General features: G+C 34.4%; 1 protein-coding gene across 3 annotated transcripts; it reads right to left on the bottom strand.

Moving 5' to 3' along the window:
• Positions 1 to 399: 399 nt before the first annotated feature.
• LOC138325373 (uncharacterized) lies at positions 400 to 26,536 on the bottom strand. 3 transcript variants are annotated; one of them, XM_069270990.1, is made up of 7 exons: positions 25,448 to 26,536; positions 24,645 to 24,701; positions 23,414 to 23,485; positions 13,793 to 13,873; positions 11,749 to 11,817; positions 11,080 to 11,147; positions 400 to 8,933 (listed from the first exon to the last, which is right to left on the bottom strand). In XM_069270990.1, exons 1-7 carry the CDS (start codon positions 26,481 to 26,483, stop codon positions 8,559 to 8,561), a joined length of 1,758 nt encoding a protein of 585 aa, XP_069127091.1. In that variant the 5' UTR covers positions 26,484 to 26,536; the 3' UTR covers positions 400 to 8,558. The 3 variants fall into 3 exon arrangements, with proteins under 3 accessions (XP_069127091.1, XP_069127090.1, XP_069127092.1); XM_069270989.1 differs by having other exon boundaries at positions 400 to 8,957; positions 25,448 to 26,534; XM_069270991.1 differs by lacking the exon at positions 24,645 to 24,701 and having other exon boundaries at positions 400 to 8,957.
• Positions 26,537 to 26,914: the final 378 nt, after the last annotated feature.

The raw sequence follows: 26,914 nt of genomic DNA, 5'->3' as shown, positions 1-26,914 counted from the left end.
ATTTATTGTTCTATATATTCACATGAAACTATAATATTGATATAAAAGGTTTGTACCTGACAAAACCATTGTAATTGAGATTTTATATCGTAGCATAGATATACTGCATTTTATGGTACATGTAAAAGAATGAAACTTGGTATGAACAAATTTGATCGTGTTAAAAACATATATCATATACCTTCAGCTAAATTCCTTGTTATGTTGAGGAGTATTGCCTAATACATTATTATGTACAGGGTGTTCAAACATATCTGATATAGACAAGACAACGTCCCATCTACACTGTATCTTAGATAAACAAAGGAAGAAGATTGTATCAAGGATCTGCAATACGTACAGTATTCCAATTAGACACGATACAGTGATCATATTTACAAACAATAACGTAGACACATATATAAAAGGCAGATTTTATTCAAATATCATGTGACTTAAAGGTCAAACCAACATAAGTAAGGAACAATAAAGAAATAGGTATTGTTATTACAGAGGAAATTATGAACACATGAACAGCGAGCTCGGGATAAGCTATGCTGAATTTGGACATTCTTGATTTTTGGAATTACTTTGAATTACATAATGAATATAAGTAGCTTACTCAGCCAATATTTCCTGACTTGAATTTCAGGTCAAGATTTCTTGACCTGAAATTCACATGAAATTGACCAGAATTTCTGGTTAAAATTATGACCTGAAATTCACCTGAAAGGAGCAGAAAAGTTAATTTCATGTTACAAAAGCTAACCTGAAGTTAACCAGAATCACCAGAATTTAACCTGAACGAATTTTTATGTGAAATTCAGGTCAATTTCAGGTGAAAAGCAGGATAAAGTCCTTCAAGACGAAAAAATATACAGAATATACAGAAAAAGTTAGTCTTTAGTGCAGAAGAATTCGACATGATATGCTTTAAATAGTTTACATGGTACTCAATGTAATTGACAAAACATGTGTAACACGAGGAGGCCTTTTATTCGAAATAAAGATAAGAGAACAATGGGTCATAGTAAAAACAGGATAAGAGAGCAAGGCGTCAGAGTAAAAACAGGATAAGAGAGCAAGGCGTCAGAGTAAAAATAGGATAAGGCTAAGGTGTAGAATTAACTTCGTGATTCATGTTATGAAAGCGATGAAGCCTTTTTTAAGTTTTTGGCAGTTTTACTAAAAGTTAAGTGTGCAGACAGTTATATTGATTGACAAATTGATTGTTTTCTTCATTTTCTTTATATGTGTTTTTTTCTTTTCGTGCGAAAAAAATGTTAGTTACTGTATATATGATACAAAAAATCTTCGAAAAATACTTCCTAAAATTCCAATATGACTGACGTCTATATGAACTATGATAAGACAATGCATTTGAATTATTGGCGTTTCTTACGTAAAATCATAATTTTTATTTGTAGTGTATTGCAGTTCCGCAGTACTGTATTTCAAGTTCATAGCTATTTTCAGAAATGACAAAAAGAGAAAATATCTTATAGCATTAGCATATATTGATATAAACGTGTCCTTGTTTGTAACGTCATGGCTGATGCTGTTGATATGTATCATTTATCTGTTTAATTCAACTCACTTCAAATTAAATTGTCTAAAATTGCCACACCACTATACTGAGATGTGGTTGAATTTGTAGATTATTTCAGAAAGTAACCTCGGTCAGTGGTGTTAAAATAAAAGGTTAAAGCGTCCTTGAAACTCTAACATCATTGATCTAGAGGTTAAGTGGAGTTTCCAGTATTAAAGTGCAGAACATAGCTCAAGTGATGTTGTAGTCTTTTTCTCTTCAATTCAATGCACCAGACACGAAAACGTTTATGTACCAATGAAACTATTTCCGAGCCTACAGGGGAACGAATAAACCCTGTCACTTACACACTGCCCGGGAACATGGATCATTTCACTGTAATAATCATACGATCACCGGACATGATGAACATGGGACCGTGAATTACTAGGGATATCTATATTTTGATGGAACCCCACTAAGGATGTCGACACACATGACAAAAGGTGATGGTGACAGAGTGTCATCTTGTCCACCTTTCAATATTACAGAATTGCGGAAACAATCCATGTTGTGTAGCAACACAGTATTGTGGAGTTTTCTTTTTTCTTTTCTTTTTTTAGAAGCATTACATATTTAATATAATTACCGAAGTTAAAGTATGTCCAGATCTTTTACATGAAATTCCAGGAGGTTGAAAAAGGCCATTTCGATCAATAATAATAACCTTATTATCCCCTAGTGCTCTTCATGCTGCATAAATCGTAAAATTATCTTACATTTTTGCCAAAAACTCTGTCTTGAAAGATGCTTCACCGCTGACAAATGGTATTTTTTCACTATCAAAAACAGGATCAGACGATTTAGTATTTTTCTTCAGTTACAAAAAGTTAGTTACTTTACACCATTACCACCACTGAAATGTTTGAGCTTCTAATTTTACTTCAAGATAAAAATATTAGAAATAATTAATTGCATCCCGAAAAAAAGTCCCGTTTCACTATGTTCTAAATAGAATGAAGTTCTGACTGCGCATGCACCAAAAGCAAAATGAATTATTTTATATTATTTTTTTTTGTGTTGATTAGACACATATATATATATACACGATTAAACACCAATTGTTGTTCAAATAATGAGTATCATTTATGGTCTGTCGGCGTTGGAGCATCTTTAAAGATCTGTTGATTTTAATGAGTTATACTACTGCCTCTTTCTGTCGGTAAGCAACGACATTGTTTACCGACAGGAAAGAAATCTCCATATCATTGAAGTTCTATTGGTTTGTTACTTTTGGGTAATAGAGCTATAACTCCCTGCTTTGCGTTAGTGATAAACTTTGTTATATCCGAGATCTGGGCCGGGCACCATAAAACTGTCTGATACAGATTGTTTTACTTCAGTCTATGTAAAATCATATACTTTATGAAAAATCTGTCTGAGAATAGTTTTATGAAGAACAAATTTACGTACCCGGCCTACTATACCTTTCGGCAGGCACCATTAGTTGTCTAAAAGTCTTTTGAGCTACAATATTACAGCTAGGTTTTATGGTGCTGGGCCCAGACAGAAGAATTAGTAATGCTTTGCTGGTTTTACAATGATAAAGAATGAGCCAGTGCTTACATTGAGGTTGGTTGGTTGTGTCTATCCTCTATTTAGGTACATCAGCCTCTCTAAAGAAAGTATTCAAATCGTCGTCTCCCAGTTCATTATCTTTACTAGCGCACAGACTAATACAACATTATTTTATTTCCTTCAGTAAGCTCTCTTGGACGGTTAAAATTCTACCATCACTGAATTATTTTTGTTATATCTAATTCACACCATTCCAATTTACAGAAGCATTCTTTTTTATTTTAATCTTTTTCAACCATTGAGCTCTTATTAAATTGCCATTCATTTCATGTTCCCGGCTCAGATTTCAAGACGACTAAAATTTCTATTAAATGTGTTAGAGTTTGTTATAACTGAGGTTACTTCTTCAGTGACTTTGATGAGATTTTTCAACCTTATATATCTTTCTTACTTTCTTATCCAGAACACTATGATATAGTCCTATAGCGAAAAATCTAATAGAATCATTAAGATATATCATATAAACATATTTGAAACTTGGATGGGTCAACATAGGATATACCATCGATATTATAAACTGGAGCAGTATATTCCTTTTTTCAAATTGAGTATGGAGTCTTTAACTCAATTCTTGAATTCAGACAATCAATTTTGTAATCTTGGACCATGTTAAAATTATGACTTTTTTCTCACTCTTTTCTGTCAGGGCGTAATGAAAGTCTGGGCTGTCTCTAATAAGTTCATATGCTTTAATATTACTGTTTTCAATTAGCACGGTTACCAATATACAAAAGGCCCAAAGGGCTTGTATCGCTCACCTGGTTTGTAATGCCAAGTAATGTTCTAAATACAGGTTCATTGCTTCTTTTCTGAAGGAATTCGAATATTTACCTCAAATTCCCCTACTGGGCCCTACTCATCCTGCCCCCGGGTGTCAGAGCCAACATTTATAGAAGTTCTGTTCCCCTTCCCCCATGGATGTTTGTGACCAAATTTGGCCACAATCTATGCAGAACTCTAGGAGAAGTAGCGATTTATAAGATTTTTCTCTATTTCCCCTATTGGACCCACCCCTCCTGCCCCCGGGGGGTCAGAGCCAACATTTATAGAAGTTCTGTTCCCCTTCCCCCATGGATATTTGTGGCCAAATTTGGCCACAATCTATGCAGAAATCTAGGAACAAGTAGCGATTTATAAGATTTACCTCTATTTCCCCTATTGGGCCCCGCCCCTCCTGCCCCCGGGGGGTCAGAGCCAAACTTTATACAAGTTCTGTTCCCCTTCCCCCAAGGATGTATGTGGCCAAATTTGGTTACAATCCATGCAGAACTCTAGGACAAGTAGCGATTTATAGGATTTACCTCTATTTCCCCTATTGGGCCCCGCCCCTCCTGCCCCCGGGGGGTCAGAGCCAAACTTTATACAAGTTCTGTTCCCCTTCCCCCAAGGATGTTTGTGGCCAAATTTGGTTACAATCCATGCAGAACTCTATGACTAGTAGCGATTTAAAGGAAATGTTGACGGACGGACGACGGACGGACGACGGACGACGGACGCCGCGTCATGACATAAGCTCACCGGCCCTTCGGGCCAGGTGAGCTAATAATGATAATCTTTGTCTGTTTCGTCTGACATTATTCTCTAATTAAAATTATTATCTATCTTAAAGCTGACAATGCAAGTTAAAAAGTTTTAAATTGAGATTAAAAAAATTAAGCACACTTGTATACACTGTCATAACTGGGGAATGTCTCAAAAACAATTTTCCAAAAAAAATCATTTTTTTAAATTTCAAATGCATGCTTTTTAACTTGCATTGTCAGATTTAAGTAATTGAAGATATCGAAACGTTGATATCCCGCAACCCAATACCGTTCAATCTCTCCAATACTCTTTCTCTTTCAATTTGTTTAAATATCTGCAAATCTCCACAAACCAATATCTAACAAAAGAACCAAAATAAACAATTTTACTTCGATCCGTGTATATTTCATATCTCCTCAATACCGATGCAATGACACAAGGGAAATACATACTTAGATATACACATTTCTGTTGTTTTGTCGAAATAAGTTGGCTCTGGGTTGTTTCATTTGTATTTCAACAAAAACACTTTCAATTAATTAATAAAGCATTTTATTTATATGGAATATACATTATATGATTGTTAAATATTGGTAAAGGTGATGGTTTCACAGCCATATATGCTATCTGAACACATCAAATATTGGATTTTTGCGAGATTAATATAACGTAAAATCGAAGCTAGGACTATAAGTGATTGGATTTAACCATATCTGGCCAAGAGAGGGTGTACTGCCCACGCCAAAGGCATACATGCATACACATTGTGCAGATATGGGTAAAGGCTAAGATTTTTTTACATTAAAATTTTCGCGAATTATCGAGAAAAAAAAAATATATATATCGATAGAAGTTTAGGGCCTAGGCCCATGGATTTTACAAAAATGAATTCATTCACTAAAAGACGCTGAAAGAGTTAAGAATTGGAGTATTGCAATATGAGAAGAAATGCATGTCCTCTGCCGATCCCGTAAGCCGTTATTGTGACCTTATCCTATATCTAGTAACTGTGGCCAATGTAGTTCGCCTTTTGACCCCATACTGAATCCCAAGCTGTGTTGTTTCATAGCCTATAATAGATATTGTATAAAGTTTCAATAGATTCCATCAATCCGTTCTCGTGTTATCGCCTGGAAATTAATATTTGGACAGACAAATTGACGGAATGACGGACAGATAGACAGACGAAGCCAGACAATTAAGTTCCCTCCTGTTTGACCAGCAGAAGACTCAAATGGACTTTGAATGTCTTATTGTCTAAGGAAGGGACTAGATACGGATGCAGTCCTTTCATTCATACAAAATAGCATAAAGGAAAATACTGACAATGTTGGTCTAAATGAGGAGAATACAATTCAATGCCAAAATGAAAATAAAAGAATGTGTATTTATATGGAGAAAAAAACCCAAGGACATAGTCATTCAGATCCCCCGCCAATGGAGATATCAAAACTGAAGTAAGTTTGATTTTGGAGACTTACGTGTATGAAAAAAAACAGGAAAAAGGAAGTTGAGCTAAAGAAAGATGGAGTATAATTCAAGTAGAGCGGGGCTGCAATTGTTGAATCAGGTATACAGCCTTGACATTTATATTAGACTATATACACAAAGATGGGTGGAGTTTTGCAAAGTAACATTTACCATTTACCATGATATTTTCAGCAATGTTTCCATGGTAACGGAAAAAGTGCAAAAAAAGAAAACCTTAAAATAGCAAAAGGTACTACTAGACCATAAAAAGAATGTGTCTATGAAGTTTCGTGGAAATATATCTGCAGCTTTTAGAGTTATGCTCCGGAAATGAACCTGCTACAAAAATATGATATTTTCAGCAATGTTTCTATGGTTACAGGAAAAAAGCGCAAAAAGTGAAAACCTTAAAATAGCAAAAGGCACTACTAGACCATAAGACCAATGTGTCTATGAAGTTTCGTGGAAATGTCTCTTCTGGTTTTAGAGTTATGCTCCGGAAACGAACCTGGTACAAAAATATGATATTTTCAGCAATGTTTCCATTGTTACGAAAAAAATGCAAAAAATGAAAAACTAAAAATAGCAAAAGGCACTACTATACCATAAGACCAATGTGTGTATGAAGTTTCGTGGAAATATCTCTACTGGTTTTAGAGTTATGCTCCGGAAACCATTCGTACGGACGGACAGACGGACGGACGGACGGAACCCATTTGTATATCCCCCGCAAACTTCGTTGGGCGGGGGATAATAATACGCAAGAAAAACCCATAAATGTACGACGATGAAATGGTTCCGTGCTAGAGGCACGAAATATAACATAAATCAATAAATATTAGACTAGACATTAACAGCACAATTTAACAAATTGGGCTAAGCTATGTATTAATACATAACGAGAAAATTCAGTGTACAAAAATAATGATGTTGGTCTCTTGCTGTAGTTCCCTGAACTAAACCATCGGTATGAACAAACATTTCTCTCATACCCACGGGTGTGATATTGGCAAGTATCATGCCATGTACTCATGTCGCTAGACCGAATGATCTGTCTCTTAAAATGAGCTCCTTTTTTATATAATTTTCTTTTTTTCTTATTGATACGCTCATTTTTAAAGATGATCCACCGCTGACAAATGGTATTTTTTCACTATAAAAAACAGAATCAGACGATTTAGTATTTTTCTCCAGTTACAAAAGTTATTTACTTTACACCATTACCACCATTGAAAAGTTTGCGCTTATAATTTTACTTCAAGTTAAAAATATGAAAAATAATTAATTGCATCCCGAAAAAATACCGTGACACTATATTCTATATGGAATGAAGTACTGATTGCGCATGCACCAAAGGCGAAATAAATTATTTTATATTATTTTTTGTGTTAATTAGGCATATATATACACGATTAAACACCAATTATTGTACAAATGATCAACATCATTTATGCTTTGTCGGCGGTGGAGCATCTTTAAATGATTATTCGGTCAATCATGTCGCCTGAGGCTGTAATACGTTGCTATCCAAAATTACTATTTTCTTGGTAAAATTTTAACATTTTTTATCTCAAAAACTACACTAGTTTTACTACAAAAGATGCAGATAACGGAATTTGCGGTGAAAATTTTCAATATTGATAATTGAATTGCAGTCGCGGTTTTTTCGAACATATTTCAAAATGGCGGGATATCATAGTTGTACAAATGCAACAAAACGTTGAGGTAGGAAAGAAAAGTTCTCTTTCATATTCGGATATGGAGTTTTATAACATTTCTTGACCCTCGGGTAGAATCGACCTACAAGACTTTATCAAAATTAAAGCATTTTTTACGTTCAGGAAGTTGCGAATACATTTGACAGGAGGACACACGAAGGAAGGACAGTCACATAGGTTATTTGACTTAAGCTTGTAGCAAATGAGTAAAGGTATGCATTTTCAATAAATAGCACATGTAATAGTATGATATGTATTTACAAAAAAATAATTGTAATCAATATTAAAGCATTTATACCAAACATCGTATCAGACTTAATGATCACGCACTATCTCTATAAAATAAATGTATCAAAGTCATATTGTATCAAGGTTCTCGTTACCGTGAAATGATCAACAAAAATCCAAAAGAATCATCACAGCGATAAAAAACATGCATTACATGAACATTCAACATTCTACATACATACATAGTGGCAAGCGTCTTATATGTTTAAAAAAAGGCTTTGTAATTTTTACTTTAAATTGACCTAGAAAACTTTCAATGTGAACTTGCCTTTTTACTCTTTTCAGATAAAATTAACTTTGATCCAACTTACCCATAAGATAGTCTGTTTGTATCAAGATAACAATATATAATTTTGTATACATTTTTGTACTTGAAACTCTTCATATGATTAAAACATGTTCATGGATCAAATTTAATGTGGCACCCAACCGTCATTTTGAAATCGACGAAATTTTAATATTTGAATTGACGTTACATTGAAGCTCTTCTTTATGGCATCATCAGATAAGTTGTTGAAGAATGATCCATCAAGCTCATTATCACGACATGCGATGGCTAATTTGTCCAGTTTTATCTCAGTTAAGTGACGATATAAATCATTTGGCTTCAGAGATTCGAACCATTTTCTAGAGTCCGACTTGCTCTGACCCTCTTCCTGTGTATTGCATTCCTTGGACACACATTTGGACGGTGTCCGTTCTATTGAAGTCTTTCGCTCTGTATGTTGTCCAGTAGAATCGTCTTCCTTTCGTTTCTTTTTCACCAATTTGATCAGTTCCACATGGACCTTTCGCAAAGAGAACTTAAACTTCTGAAGAAGAATAAATCATATTCATGCATAACTTTTTTCATTGAAATAATCGTATAATTATCAAATATTTGAAAACAAAATATTTGAAATTATAGTCTGAGCCATTTCAATGCTTAAATTATCCGTTGTATTCTCACTATTAAATCCATCAGCATAAATCGTATCTTGAAATGGATTACACAAAAATACGGTAATCAGAACAAAAAAAATGTCATAGCCCATTTTGACGAGCTTTTCACCGACATTAACTAAATTACTGACAAATCAGAAAGTATTCCGTTAAATGACTCAACCTCTAGGATATCAGAATCTTCCACAAATCAGAAAATATCCCGCTAAATGATAGACCCACCAGGGTATCGGAGTCGTTCACCTGGTTGTTATGCCAAGAAAGATTCATTGTTTATCATCTCAAGATTTGCCTATAATTTCTACTTCTTGGGAACATAGTCATATTAGACTTCGTCCTATAAACCAATACGTTTGGTAACCGTAACTTTTCACCAAGTTAAAGTTATATGTGCCGTAATTTTCATTCTCTCGAATCAATATGAGCTTTAAATACTTTATTCGCCACGAAAAAAACCCAAAAATAATGAGAATTACAATTCTTACAATGCATATGTTTTAGTACAAATAGGAGCTGGAAATGATAGTTACATATACATAGCCCGAGATACTTAGGCAGTGCTGCCAAAAATCACTATATTTACATTTACATAGCCCGAGATACTTAGGCAGTGCTGCCAAAAATCACTATATTTACATTTACATAGCCCGAGATACTTAGGCAGTGCTGCCAAAAATCACTATATTTACATTTACATAGCCCGAGATACTTAGGCAGAGCTGCCAAAAATCACTAGTTACATCTACATAGCCCGAGATACTTAGGCAGTGCTGCCAAAAATCACTATATTTACATTTACCTAGCCCGAGGTACTAAGGCAGTGCTGCCAAAAATCACTATATTTACATTTACATAGCCCGAGATACTTAGGCCGTGCTACCAAAAATCACTACAGTTACATCTACATAGCCCGAGATACTTAGGCCGTGCTGCCAAAAATCACTATATTTACATTTACATAGCCCGAGATACCGAGGCAGAGCTGCCAAAAATCACTACAGTTACATCTACATAGCCTGAGATACTCTGGCCCTGACACCAGACATTATGACAGCTAGACGTTTACGGCGGACATCCATCTGTCATAATGTCTAAGTCTGGTGTCAGGGCCAGAGTATCGAAATGATAACATAGGGTCAGACCATAAAGTCAAGCTGTCAACAATTTCATTTCACATTTCTTCCGTGTTAATAGGAATTATAAAGAGATTTCAGCAGATGTGGAACGTAAACATACATAAAGCATAAAAAATTACAGTGCATAAATTATGTGTTGTAAGCAATGTTTTTTTTATTTCCATTTGAATGATTTTCACAACGTAATTCATCAAACCTTATGGCTTTCAATAGTTTACTGAACAAAAAACACATGTCAAAAGTTTCACCCAGTTGTGTCACGTCTAACTTTAAAATTAACAGTAATCACATACATATAAGAAAATAAATCAATCTTATAATACGACAAAATAGTGTTAATTTGTATTTTGATAGTACCATAATACCGACAAACAGATATCGTGCCACGTTAATAAAATATGTTATAAGTTGTTACAAGTTATCAAGTTTACGTGAGGGGTTTTGGGTATTATTTTTTTCAACTTTTTTTGTGTTGAAATTTAACGTCCTATTAACAGCCACGGTCATGCAAGGACGTGCCAGGTTTGTTGGTGGAGGAAAGCCGGAGTACCCGGAGAAAAAACACCGACCAGCGGTCAGTAACTGAAACGAGTTACGTGAAGGCATCAGTGTGTACAGAAGAGGAAGAGCGAAACCCTTCATCAATTAAGAGGAATATCATCAAAATTATTTTGCTTCAAATACACATCTTACATCAGGTCATCCTTCTAAAGGCTCTCTTTAGTGAAGAAAAGTGGTGATAGTAGATGAACGGAATTGTCCGAATGTAAAACTAAAAATGGTCAAACCTGCAATATATTTAAATTGAGTATTTATAATATAAAATGATATTTAATGAATCTGTGTTAATATTTACCTCTGGCACCTTTTCGATAACAGTATCCTTACTTTGTACACCGATATATCCTTTTTCTTTGTCATCATCTGAAACGTTATCAACATACACAACTAAGTTACCATGCGAATAGCTGTTCCGTATACGTACTAAACCACCAATTACTATTATAACAAAGCTTTACCTTTTTCCCTATCTAACCAGCTGTATGGTTTTGAAGCGAAGCATCTATGAAAAAGTATGTCCTTTCGTTTTTTTTTCTATACTTCGTAAACCCAAAACTTATTGTGAATAATGCTTATGATTTAATTTGAATAGCTCAGTGAGGTACTAATAAAGCATTGGTTTGCGGTTTTTTAATGTATTTTTACAAAAAATCAAATTCAGTTATAGTGTATTGATAAACATTTTCCGCGAGAATTTTAATAGATCTACGTCATAAGTTTTAATTAGTCTGTGGACATGTTTCGAAAGAAACGAGAGAGAACGAGAGTAAAACTTACATCATAAAAATACATTTAAACTCTTCTTTATAAAACCTTTTTAGATATCATAAACAAACTATTGGTTTCAATCTATATATTATTTATTATGAATTTTGAAAATTATAATGACTTTTGATAGCATTAGATAGATAATAGTTTTATCGAGTGAATTACTTCGTTGCGAACTAGTTAGACGACAACTCACCTGTCAATATATGTACACTTTCATCTATCTGTTCGTAGTCATCGTCAGGTTCGTCGTCTTCACTCAGTTCTTAACAAAAAATACAGGACATGTTGTTGAAAACTCGAATTTTATCTCAGGCAAAGAAAAGGCAGGATTAACTAACGAGTGGTGAAAACATTCTATATGGGCTACATAACAAAGACTGTATCTTAAAGATCAGCATAAGAAAAAGGCAGGTAAGAACTAAAAACATAAACTGTAAATGTTGATTTTATATAAAAAAAGAACAAAAAAGAGTTGCATACGATAAAATAGTTTTGATTAAAACACATGAAAAAATGATAAAATGTTGAGTTGATACGATAAAAAAAATCATATTTTGTTTAAAATGCCGATCTCTTTGAAATACGATTATGTCTCACGAAATGGAATTAAGTGTAGATGTCGGCGACATCTCAATACTTACATCGTATGTGTTTAAAATCAATACAGTGCACTAAAACATGCTCCAGTGTGTGAGGAGAATCACATGCATAGCATGTAGGAGGTCCTCATATCTCAGTAGATAGGAATGTGTAAAATATGTGTGTACAGTTCGGAGCCGAGAGAGAACAACTTCCTCTCTGCCGTCTCTCCGACTGGACAGTTTAAGATTAAGTGTAGGTCGTATTTTAAACAGTTTATTTTTTGTTTCGGTAGACCACCTTTGTTGCCAATGGTGTTTGATGGCTGACTGAATTGAAGGTTTGAAGTCAATGTAAGGTAGTTTCAAATCTGTTCGTACTAGGCGAAGAGCAATAACTGCTTTGTCGGCCTTTTCATTCACCTTTATACCAACATGACTGGGAATCCAGAGATAAGAAATTTGAGTTTTAGAAAATAATCTCAATGTTCGGATCAAAAGATTTTGGATTAATGTGTTTCTAGGGTTTCTTGATTTCAAAGCCTGGAGAACCGAAAGAGAGTCGGAACAAGTGATTGTCTTTTCGATGCGGTGTTCTTCGATATGGTCAACAGCCAGACCGACACACGCTTCCGCAGAGAAAACGGAGGCTACATCTGGAAGGCGGATAGAAGAACAGTTATTAGATGTACAGTATGCTGCTGCAACTTTATCGCCATCTTTTGAGTCGTCAGTGTAGATCTGAACTTAATCAGGGAAAGTTCTAATGCAATTTCGAAAGGAGGATTTATGTTCTTTGGGTAATGCACTGGACTTTGCCCTCTCATGTAGAGATAAATTGATATCAGGAGTTTGAATGAGCCATGGTGGTACATCCGATACTGTTTGCTCGTCAATGGTGTCGAAATTTATATTTAGTTCCTGCAAAAATTTTGAAATGTTGATGCCAAATGTTGGTATGAGCTTTTGGTTTTGTCTGAATATATCTTGATGTTGTGGACTAAACACAAGATTAAATGCGGTTTTTGGGGGGATTGGATTTCAGTTGAGCAGCATACTGAAAGGATAATTTATTTCGTCTATCGTCTAGAGATAGCTCATTAGCTTCCACATGGAGACTTTTCACGAGTGTTCTTCGAAAAGCTCCAAGTAAAAAAACATGAGGTACATTATGCATGATTCTGTTGCTGACCTTGTGGCATAGGAAATCTGGGAGATTTTGCAGCTTATCTTGTGGCGAAGGAAATCTGGATGATTCTGGAGTTTATCTTGTGGCAAAGGAAATCTGGATGATTCTGGAGCTGACCTTGTGGGAAAGGAAATCTGGGTGATTTTGGAGCTTACCGTCTGGCTATGGAATTCTGGGTGATTTTGGAACTTATCTTGTGACAAAGGAAATCTGGGATATTTTGCAGCTTACCTTGAGCTTATCTTGTGGCAAAGGAAATCCGGATGGTTTTGCAGCTTACCTTGTGGCGAAGGAAATCTGGGTGATCTTGCAGCTTACCTTGTGGCAAAGGAATTCTGGATGATTTTGGAGCTTACCTTGTGGCAAAGGAAATCTGGGTGAATTTGGAGCTTACCTTGTGGCAAAGGAAATCTGGGTGATTTTGGAGCTTACCTTGTGACAAAGGAAATCTGGGTGATTTTGGATCTTACCTCGTGACAATGGAAATTTGGGAGATTTTGTCAAAGGAACTGTGGGGGATTTTGTTGTTGATACGTTCCGTGGCTTGGCATCTGAAGGTAATAAAGTTTGAATTACAGAAACTAATTATAAATTTTATAATTGACGGACATTTATTCAATATTGGAGAGTCTACCTGATTGTGCTTTTCTAAAGCAGATGATACTTCACAATGCATATATTCAGATTCAAATTTTTACTGTGTGATCCCCAAAATATAACGATTCACCCATTTTCAAGTGCGACCCCCACAATATAAAGACTCCACCCGTTTTCAAATGTGACCCTTACAATATACAAACTCCTCCCGTTTTCACGCGTGACCCCCACAATATACGGACTCCTCCTGTTTTCAAGTGTGACCCCCACAATATACAGACCCCACCCGTTTTCAAGTGTGACCCCCACAATATAAAGATTCCATCCGTTTTCAAGTGTGACCCTTACAGTATACAGAGTCCACCCGTTTTCAACTGTGGCCCCAAAAATATACATACCCCTCCCGTTTTCGTGAATGACCCTAGCCATTTTATATATCTTCGCTATACAGTTACTGTCTCTCATGACCGACGGGATTACAGTACGTAACCAAAATGTGAATCTCTTTGAAGTTGAAAGAACCGTAACAAATATTACTTTGAAAGACATCCCTTTCGAGATGTCGGATAGTGCCGTTTATAATTACATGTCCAAATTCGGAGAGGTAGTTAACGGGAGTATCAAACGGGGGACAATAAAAGGGACCACTATTGAAAATGGAACTAGATACATACAATTAGTTAAATGTCAACCGGTTCTCCCACTAACAACCGATTTTGGCAGATTTACAATACGTCTCTTTGCTGACAACAACAGAACTCCGTGTTTTAGGTGCAATGAAACAGACCACCCGTCATATCGTTGCCCTAAAAGAGGAGAAACGGTCAAGAAATGTTTTAAGTGTAACTCCTCTGATCACTTAATTCGAGATTGTACACAGAAAGACGATCGCGTTTGCCATTTCTGCGGAGAAAGCGGTCATATACAAAGAAACTGTACATCAAAGGTAGAAGAAGATGCGAGAGAAGTGTTCGGAGAATATGCTCCAGAAATCCTTGAAGGTCAAAATGAATCTTCCATGCCGAGTCGTAGCCTCATTATTGGGGCCTCAAACTGCAAACGCTTAGACATCGGAAGCGCGAATATTGATAACGTGTCGATATCAGGCGCGACTTTTGAAGACATTCACATCAACATTGACAAAGCTGTTGAATCTACCAAAGATTTCGAGGTAAATCAAGTGGTTGTATGCCTTGGAACCAATGACATATCGAAACATGTCCAAGAGTTGGATCACGTGTACATTAGCATAACGGAAGCCATGTCAAAAGTTGAAAAAGCGTTCCCGGAGGCAACCATTGGTATCTGCACAATCATCCCGCGAAAAGGTAAAAGTACTCGCATACAAGAATTCAATGACAGTGTTGTATCAGTGAACAAATTTATCGACAAATTATGCCAAAGATCAGACAATCTCACAAAAATCGAAGCCCATAGTGCATTTGTATTAAATGGCACTCCGATAAAAAATAACTATGACCCCAACGACCCTAGCGGTATCCACATTAACAAGAAGGGCGCAGAGGCCCTCCTCAACACCATCATGAAACACCTAGCATACAGTGAGGATGGAGATCGCCCAGATGACGGGGAGGAACGGTCGCGAAAAAAGAAGCGCTTTCTCAGCAGTCAGTCAACGCCACCTTCTGAGAGACCGTCATCCAAAGCGTTTCGCCTAGAAACTGATACATGTTCACAATAAATAACATAAACTTTTGTTTAAGACAGCGAACTGTATGTAAAGCTCGGTCACATAATGACAAGTGGCTTTTCCCCTCTTAAATTTCTGTCTGTTGTTAACTACTTTTCTTCCGTTCAATGTCGCACAAGATCAAGAACCTAGATGTAAACTCAACATTACCATATTAATCAACTGGAAATATGAATAATAAGCATAGTTTACATTTAGCAAGTTTAAATACTAATGGATTAAGAAATACAAAGAAAAGAGAAAGATTATATAACTGGATAATGAATCAAAAGTATGACATAATATGTCTACAAGAAACACACTGCACTAATGAAGACATCGATGCATGGAGTAATGATTGGAAAGGTCATGGAGGGTGTGGAAGTTTATGGAATAATGGGACTAATGATTCAAGGGGGGTGGCAGTACTTTGGAAAGTAAATACTGATATCACATCATTACAGGAATATTACCGGGACCAAGAAGGTAGAATATTGGCCTGTACGTTAGAATGTGAAAGTAAAAGTTATGATATTATCAATATATACTGTCCTAACAAAGGCACAGAAAGGAAAGATTTTATAAGGATTATACCAAGAGCATTTAGAAATTCAAATGAAAAAAAAATAATTATGGGTGATTTTAATTGTGTCATTGACAAAAATGTAGATAGATTACCTCGACCGCACATTGCTGATATTGGTAGCAAAGATCTTAAATCATTTATGTCACAATATAATCTGAAAGACATATGGCGTGAGAAAAACCCAAACACTATAAGATACACATTTCAAAGAGGTAAATCGAAATCCAGAATTGATTTGATATTAATTGAAGATACATTAAACCCAAATATCTTTTATGAGAAAATTAAACACTGTCCATACAGTGACCATGATCTTACATCTTTTAAACTGTTATCAAAACAAATAGAGAGGGGTCCTGGCACATGGAAAATGAATCTTAAGGTTATCTCCAACCAGATTTTTAAGAACACTTTTAACACCTGCTGGACAGTTTGGAAAGACGAGATAAACCTTTATGATGATATCTTAGAGTGGTGGGATATAACAAAGTTGAAAATTAAGAAACTCTGTATTGAAGTAAGTAAAACACTGAATGTTTCAAGAAAGGAAATAAAATATCTTGAAGAAAAGTTAGAAAAACTAGAAATTGAGAATTCTGAGAACAAGGATGAAATCAATAAATTAAAAATAAAAATAAAACAATATTACACAAATCAAAGTGATGCTGCCCGAATAAGATGTAGAGTAAAATCTTATGAAGAAAATGAAAAATCTAGTAAATATTTTTTTAGTCTTGAAAAAAAAAATGGTGAAAATAAGCAATGGTACAGAATCAAAGGCAGGGATGGTAAGTACAAGACTGGAATAAAAAATATACTAGACGAACAAATAGCCTTTTATGAAACCCTTTTTAGGTCTGAAGGATGGGATGAAGGGAGTGCAAGTGATTTAACAGAACACATAGAAAATAGGCTATCAGATGAGGAACGCAATTTTATTGACCGACCTATAGAACAAAACGAAATTGAAAAAGCAATTAAAACACTTAAGAGAAATAAAACACCGGGAGAAGATGGGTTAATCAGTGAATTCTACCAGATATATTGGGATGAAATAAAAAATGAATTCATCTTATTGATTAAAAAGATACTTGACAACAACAAACTCACAAAAACTCAAAACAAAGGAATCATTAAATTATTATTTAAAAAGGGTGATCGGGAAGACATAAAGAACTGGCGACCTATTACATTACTTAATGTTGATTACAAAATTATTGCTAAAATATTTGCTAACAGACTAAAACCAGTTCTTAAAAAACTAATTCATCCCGATCAATTTGGTTTTGTTCCTGGAAGAAATATAATGGAAGCTAATAGAATGATTCAAGATATTATAGAATACTCTGATATGGAAAATCAAAATGGCTCAATTATTTTTTTAGATCAGCAAAAGGCATTTGATAGAATGGAATGGGAATGGGTCATGCATTGCTTGAAAAAATTTAATTTTGGGAACACTTTCTGTGGATGGATATATATGCTTCTAAAAAATTCGAAAACTTGCATTGAAACAAATGGATTTATTTCAAAATATTTCGATATTTCAAGATCTGCACGACAGGGCTGCCCAATTGCCCCGCTCTTGTATATAATTCAAGCCGAACCTCTTGCCTGTGCAATTAGAGCCAATCAAAATATAAAAGGTGTTAAGCTACCAAGCCATGAAAATAGAGAAGCAAAAATTACCATGTTTGCAGATGATACACAACTTTATAATGAAAATGACCAATCCATCACACATGCCTTTGAAATTTTGAAATTATATGAAAAGGCGTCTGGTGCAAAAATAAACTACGAAAAAACTGAAGGTTTATACATTGGGGCTTCCAGAAATAAAAATCCAACTTTTGACTTAATTAAATGGACTAAAACAAATGTCAAAACTCTGGGAGTCCATCACGGGTATGATATTGATGATGATAAAATATGGAGAACAAAAATTACAAAACTAGAAAATTGTATACATATCTGGAAGACAAGAAATCTTACATTCAAAGGAAAAATACTTATTATCAAAACCTTTATAATATCTATGATAGGATATGAAATTGAAGCTCGAGGAATTCCCCAGAAATATGTACAAGAATTGAACAGCCTCATTTGGAACTTTCTGTGGGATTGGAAAACACATCAATTAGATAGAAAGATATGTTGTAGTAATATAGAGTATGGAGGTATGGGAATGATAGACATTGAAACCTTCATACAGTGTAAACAGTTAAAAACAATTTTCAAAATACTCCATTCAAATATGGATAAATGGAGTATTATTGGTAAACATTTTTTAAGAAAATTGGACGAGTTTGGTTATGAATACTTTCTGTGCTCCTGCTCAGATCTAAAAGGCATAATCAATGAACAAACAATTTCTAAATTTTATTTAAACTGTCTAAAGGCATGGTCCAAATTTTTAAGTCAAGTACAAATACAGGTATACAGTAAAACTGATGTACTTAACCAAAATCTCTTTGGTAATATTCATATTCAATATCAGGGTAAACCGCTTTACTTCACTTCTTTTCTAAAAAGTGGCATGAAAAAAGTTTCAGATATTTGGGATATTGAAAATAATGATTTCATAGTAAGTGAGAGACTTTTCGAAAAACTTGTATCTAGGAGAAACTGGATAGCTGAGTATGCTCAGATAAAAAAATCAATTCCAAGAAATTTTATTAGAATTGTAAAGGAAGATAACCAAGAGATTGTAGATACTCAAGCATCAAATCCGAAACAAATTATATCCATTAATGACAATTTTGAACTGCTACTTAGACAGAAATGTAACACTAAAACAATGAATTCAAAAGATTTTAAAATCCAACTGATACAACAGGTCATGTTACCAAACAATAGACCAAAAGCAGAATCTAAATGGGAAACTGAATTTCAAAGAACATTTAATTGGAAAATAATTTGGACAAACAGTTTAGGTAAAATGACAGCAACAAACAACAAGATAAAAGAATTTAACTGGAAATGTTTGCACAAAATTATTTACACTGAATATAAATTAAGAATCATGAACAGATCCAATGGTAAATGTCACATGTGTAATAACCAGATAGAAACACAAAGTCACATGTTCTACCACTGCCCGTTCGCAACACAGTTATTTCAGTTAATATGTGATTTATTAGCAAATTTGATCGACACACGTTTAGAAGACAAGGACATTTTGATTGGTGTAGACGACGATGAAAATCCGTTTGTCAGTACAATAACTTTCACTTTTAAATGGGTCATATGGAAAGTTAGAAATATAATTAAATATCAAAACAAACGACAGACACCCTTATCAGCCTTCAAAATATTTAAAGCGGTCCTATCAGAAAACCTTCACTTATTTTTACAAGTTAATAATAGAGTGCACTTGACTGGAACCAAAATTTCAACCCTCCTAGAAAAATACTCCGAACTCAAAAACATTCTGACATAATCAGCTGATAATTATGTAACACTGCCTATAGTTTCCAATTTTTCTAATTTTTCATAATCACAGACAATCAAAATACTTTGACGAATGTGTAATATGTAAGACATGATAATATGATACAAATGTGGATATATTTACCATTTTATTCAGCGTTAGTATAGGACCAGGACCTCGTGTTTTTGAACCGGATGTTATGTGGTACTACCTAATAAGTTTTGCTATGGATCCGGAAAGGTGTATTATATCCGGATTTTCTATCAATGTACTTTTTTCTCTGACCGTCTTCTACTTACTTACTTACTTACCAAAATAATATCAATATAATATACTAAGTAATTACAAAAGGCCTGGTCAATTGTACAGATAGCCAGATCGATGTGGCTAGAGTTGATATGACCAACACGGAAATTTGGCTCTCTGTGCAATTGATCAGGCTCCGCGCGCCTTCGCCTGCTTTCGTTATATGCTTACATTACTTATCAGCATCCATGATGGATGAATTGTATTTATTTCTTTACTTATTAATATTTGAAAAATATGTAAATAAAATAATAATCGTTCACCCACTATGATGAAACGAGAATATTAAGTGAGCAAATTAAACTAATCAATTATATTATTTGATGAATGAGTGATTATTTTCAAATGTTACAAAAGGTATTTAGATGTAGATAATAAATGTGTACAATATGTATGTATGTATGTATGTATGTATGTGTGTGTGTGTGTGTGTGTGTGTGTGTGGTGTGTGTGTGTAGGTATGTAAGTATGTATGTGAGTGTGTGTGTGTGTGTATTTGTGTATGTATGTATGTATGTATGTATGTATGTATGTATGTATGTATGTATGTATGTATGTATGTATGTATGTATGTATGTACATGTATGTATGTATGTATGTATGTATGTATGTATGTATGTATGTATGTATGTATGTATGTATGTATGTATGTATGTATGTATGTATGTATGTATGTATGTATGTATGTATGTATGTATGTATGTATGTATGTATGTATGTACATTGGTATGTATGTATGTATGTATGTATGTATGTATGTATGTATGTATGTATGTATGTATGTATGTATGTATGTATGTATGTATGTATGTATGTATGTATGTATGTATGTATGTATGTATGTATGTATGTATGTATGTATGTATGTATGTATGTGTGTATATTGCATGAATCGGTATTTTTATGAAAATGAAAAGAATAAAAGAAAATGCTCAAAAAATTAATATTCTCAACTCTGAGTGGAAAAAAAAAAAAAAAAAAAGACGTTTAACTTGGCAATAACAATACCCAATAAATTATGTTTCACATTATTATATTTTCAAACTGTTCATGCATTTTAGTTGAGAAAAGACTGTGACTAATACACAAGAACTTTTACATGTCATGGTTTAAACAAGAGGCCCAGAGTGTGTATTTTAATTGTATGTGTATAATCAAACTATTTGTATAAATGGAATGAACTCTTTTCACAAGCCTTATCTGATGATTTTTTGTTTATTAATTACAATTTAACATAATGTGATATTTGACATAGAATCGAATAACTATTGTAAACTAGTTACCGGTATATAGCACATTTTTAGAGAAGTTCTAGAACAATTCAACATTTTATCTGGTGATGAAATATCTAGATATGGGACAGATGATATACAAATTAAATGGGTTTTTTTTTTCTTCCATTTTACACAGGTTATTTAATTATGTGTGAAGTACAACAAGATTTACATAAGAAAAGCAGGATTTACATATGACAAAATCTATCTGTGCATATCATACGCATGATTCACATATGTGACTACACATGATTTACGCATGTGGAAATTTACGCATAAGGCACATGCGTATCTCGCATGATTCTCATGTAAATCTAAATTATGAAAATCATGTGTTTCACACATTTATTTTACGTGTATCGCTTTTGCCTGTGTACTAGTTACTTACCAAAAGTTTAAAACGGCATTTGTTTCTCAAGATTCAAGATTCAAGAAATTTTATTTTACGTCGCATATCAGAACAAAATGCATCATTAGCACTGGAGTGTTATTCTTGTGATAAACAAATGTATAAACTGTATGTAATTTAACAGTTAATTAAATGACTTACAAAATATCACAGACATAATTATACACTGATAGACATTACAATGACACGAAAATATAACATTTTGAGGTAAGCATTGTTACTTGGAGTAAAACATTTACAGGTTTAAAATGAAAACCTTCCGTACTGTTTTCATTACAGATCTCATCACTAATTCTAACAATAAAAAAACAATGGATCATCAAATAATACGTAGGCCGCACGAACAGGAACAAGACATAAATCGTAACAAAATACCAAAACGACCGGTTTTTACGGTGTAATAGAGAATACATTGTTAGTATCTTACAAAACAAGGTTTATTTTGGTTCGAGACTTAGGAAAGCCGAGATGAAAAGGCTTTGCCGAGTCATCTTGGCTATATAAAACTTGTTTTCTAAGATACTAACCGTTTATTCTGTTTATCCTGCTACCATTATGTCATTCAAACCGAAAACAAATTGCCAGTTATTATTTCACTTGGTTTTGCTCGAAAAGATTCATTCACTAAACTGAAAGAAAGTAAACTCCTTTTTACTACCGTGGGGAATATATAAACGCATTCACAAACAGTACTAGTAATTTTATGAAGTGTGTAAAATCGCTAAAACACTGTAAAAAACATGAAAAATAATAATTACAGTACCCATCAAAGAGTTACTTTACAGTATATACCTTTACCATGAGCCAAGAAAAAGACGATACCGCCATACGAGATTTTCGATATTGTAAAAATGACGTTATTCCGGTGAATATGACGTCACCTTTTAGCGGGACTGAATGACGTTTCATTCATCGGAAGGTTGAAGTTCGGGGTTAGGTTAGAAAATGTTCCGTCAGATGTGGAACAAATTCACGTGATCGAATTGACGGATTAAGCATTTCGAATTGACGAATAAAACACAAGTTTATGCGACAGTAGTTATCGGTCAGTATGTGGGGCAGTTGCCGGATAATAAACAGTTAATGGTCCCAGTGGCAATGTGATATGAAGTTTTATCTACTCTCAGACATAATATTTCCCGGGGGTTTGCTCTAAGGAAAGATAACACCTAAGGGTATATAAAGTTTTCTCTCTCATATACCTAAACGTGTAATACTGGCTGGTCCAGGACAATACACTCATGTCGCCTAAAGCTGTATTGCATGGCTACCCATGCAATAGTCCGCTAAACCTGCCTATATTATTAGGCTTTTATTTAATTTATTTTTTATTTTTTGCCTAATAGGCAAAAAAAAATTAAATAAAAAAGCCTAATAATATAGGCAGGTTTAGCGGACTACCCATGCAATAAAGCTTCGTAACGTCACCGCGTCAACAAAATTACTATTCTCTCGGTGCAATTTTTACATTTTTATTTTTCAGAAAGTAGGGTGGATTTACTTTAAAAGATACAAACAACGGGATTTGCGTTGAAAATATCACGCAAATTTTTAGTATTTATTTCAAAATGGCGGAAAATTTTAGTATTAGAATTGCAATAAAACGTCGAGGTATAAGAGAAAAATACTCTTTCATACGTTGATAAGAAGGATATGGATATTCTACTATCGAGATCACAAAATGTTATAAACAACATTTTGTGACCCTCGGGTAAAATACCCCTATCCTTCATATCTACACATACCGTATCATATTCCATACCGGAACAATCGAAAAAATTGTTTTAATCCATTCTTACCTAGGTAAGAGTAGTCATACACTTTATTTGATGAACTTCGTTTCATTGGACGAGGAGGCGGCTTGTCTTTGGCTAACAAAATAATACTAAACATAATTAAAACTAAAAACAAACCAAGTTAACAAACAAGAATTCAAAATCAAAATTCATAAACTGATGGTATTTGTCAATAACCAATTGTAACGGATGACCATTACAAAAGCCAACCAAAAAAGGAAAAAGAAACAGAAATTAAAAAAAACCCCGCGTAATTATGGCGTTTCTTTCAGAATCTCCAAACCTCTTTTAATAGTACTAGTATATCAATTTACACTAAAATCTAACAATACATATTTTGAACATTCAGAAGGTGAGAAATGTCGGTCATGTTGGCTCGTAATTACGAATATTAAGGATCGCTAGATATACCTCCTGATCATGATTACTAATTAGTGCATTCAGTCTCGAGCAATAGTTTTCGAGAAAAATAAGAAGAATCAGTACATACAAGAATAGGTACAATGTGAAACCAAGTCGCCCATTCAGATATAAATATGCCCGCCCGACAAAGAATCGTGAAAGGTAATAAGAATGACAGGGCACCAAAAGTGTAGAAACCTACTGTTTCATTGATAGCATAAACTTTATCATTCAAATTACAGTAACTAAATAGTCATGCTTAATAGCAAGTGCGATATCTAGACGATAAAGGAAGTGGACGTAAGTTAGATCTTGAAAAAGAATTAAATTCATCATAAGATGTACTATCTGAAGTAACATTTCATAATAACTTCATTATGATTCATAAGAAATATTATCTGAAATAAAATTTCATAAGAAACTTCATTATCATTAAAATACCTTTAAATTTAAACAGTTAAGATAAAAAATATCCTCGATATTCCAGGGGTTACTATCACTGTCTTAATATCCATCCCTAGGTTATGTCAAAGTAAAACTGAAGGCAACATAAGATACAGGTAATTCCAACTGAATTTGGTGTATATTTCCTTACACCTTTGATGTATTTTGATGTACACCAAAATATCCTAATAACGGTACACTTGTGGTTGATTGCGTGGCTTTGATGTCCGCCGTCGCTTCAGGTGAAGTCTCTGCATGCATGCCTGTGATCGGTCAGTTTTTTTCTCCAGTTTTACTATGAGATAGTCTAGTTGTGGATATAACGTCAGTGATAGTAACCCCTGGAACATCGAGGATGAGATCGAAACCTTGGTGTTTGGATGTTTACCTTTCGGTTTCTTTGGCGGGAGTGGAGGTGGCTTATCCTGGGGTGGTGGATCGCGGACTGTCGTGCGCATGTCAAACATATATGGTCAATTCATTACACACACATGCTTAATCGAAGCATTTACAAGTAAAGCAACTACATTTTTATAACATGAACAGAAATCTGCACGTTTCTTAACATTACATTATCAATATATAAAAAAGAATGGATTAAAAGCTTAAATATGACTAAAACATGAAAAATGCTTATGATTGAAACACACTTATAGCTGAAAAATGCTTATTACTGAAACATGCTTATGACTGAAACATGCTTATGCCTGAAACATGCTTGTAGCTGAAAAAGGCTTATGACTGAAACATGCTTATAGCGGAAAAATGCTTTTAACTAAAACATGCTAATGGTGGAAACGTTTTTATGGCTAAAACACAAATTGTTCTTTAACTTCGTTCTGAATAAGATTGTTTTGAATTAAATTGGTTTATTTTGTTTATTAACACTAAAGGACAGCCCTGTGTAAATTATACATCCTTTTGTTTATAATTCAGAGATTAAGATAATATTGCCATACCTAATAATATCGAGCAATTAAGTTATTTCTGGTATGCTAACAATCAATCAATCTTTGGTATGATACTAAAAGGACAAAGCATATGATGAGATATTGCTAACATTTTTCAAAAAATGTGTTCAGCTAAACATGTTATACACTTGTAAATAAATATCCGATATTCATTCATAGAATACCGCTCAAAACATTGAATGTGATAAAACAGGGATTATGTTTATGAACAGACGTTTACCTTGTGGAGTTAGAGGCTGGTCAATCTCCTCATAATCTACTAAGGCTGCCTTCGGTGTCTTTAGGAAGTCCGCGTACAAAGTTCCGTCGATTTCCTCTTCATTGGTACGTTTTGGTGAAAAGTTCCTCGCCATAACTAACTCGTATTCTTCGTCATTCTCAATATCTTGGGGTAGTCTCACATCAAGTTCTTTGGCTATGGGACTGTCGAGAGGAAACATAACGAGAGTTCTTTGACAGCGCTCTTCAGTATCTTTGGAAACGTTCATTGGCGGTTTGTAGTGGCCAATGACCATTTCCATTAAAACAATATTCTTGATTTTCACGGTACCTTCGAATATCTTCGAATGTTCCACAATTTCTTGTATGTTAGAAGTTAAAAGTTTAGGACCTTTTCCGACAAACTTGACGTACTGTGGAAAAGGGAACTTATTAGTGACCTCTTCAAGTGTATACTCCGTATCATCTGGTGACAAGGCGAATCTGTACCTATCGTCTGTGCCAATGATAAGCTCTTCGGGCTCAGAATCGCCGTCCATCCTGTTACACACAAGTCCTTCTCCAGGAAAGATACGATCCAGTTCCAGTACAGTTTGTCTATCAATATGCTTACCATCCTTGGATACAAAGGAATCTAATGTTTTGACATATCTCGGGAAAACTTTGACCATTTCTCCGACAGTATTAAAAACCTTATCTTTGTCAGGGTTGAATATCTTCACCTTACCTCTGTAGCGTAGAGGAATAGTCAGATCCTCGGATTTCTCCAGGTAGCCATGTTCGTCCACACGAACATTACTCCAGCCACTTGTCCGCCCTGTGTGATCCACACGACATGCTACAACTTTCGGTATGGATTTAACAAGGTCGAGTTTTATGAGGTCGTCCTGAGAAAAGGATTCCGACTCGCTGATGTTGTATATTCCTTCGTCTACTTTTACCATCAACGGTAAATCATAGTCCTGGCTTCTGATCAAATCTCTGATTTTGTATGTTTTATCCGACCAACTCACTACCTGTTTACTGCTAGCCGCCATAGCTGTTCACTGTGTATGAGTGAACCAGGAAGTATGGTCGGCACGGAGCTTAACATGGATATTTTTATCATACGTCCAGGGTACACAGCATACATTTGTTACCATGTATATATATTATCTATTAAATTTCCGGTTTATGATATCTTCCAGCGACGGGTCGAGTGGTGTAAGTCACAGAGAAAATCATATAACTTATCTGTATTTGGAGTCCAAACAGTTGATTTCTTACATTGTATATCACGTATTAACAGATGTACGTGTTTTCTTTGATTGGAAAACATTTTCTACGTGTATAAAGTTCTAAATACTGTATGCATAAAGGTATGTACTACATACAGCATTGTGAAAAGACAGATAAATAACAAATAAATCAAATTAAATTCAATATAAATGTAATACAAAACTTCAATAATAAATATTATTACATATTT

Source organism: Argopecten irradians, chromosome 6 (assembly GCF_041381155.1).
Source record: "Argopecten irradians isolate NY chromosome 6, Ai_NY, whole genome shotgun sequence".
NCBI lineage: Eukaryota > Metazoa > Mollusca > Bivalvia > Pectinida > Pectinidae > Argopecten > Argopecten irradians.
This window is presented reverse-complemented; position numbering and strand designations above follow the sequence as displayed.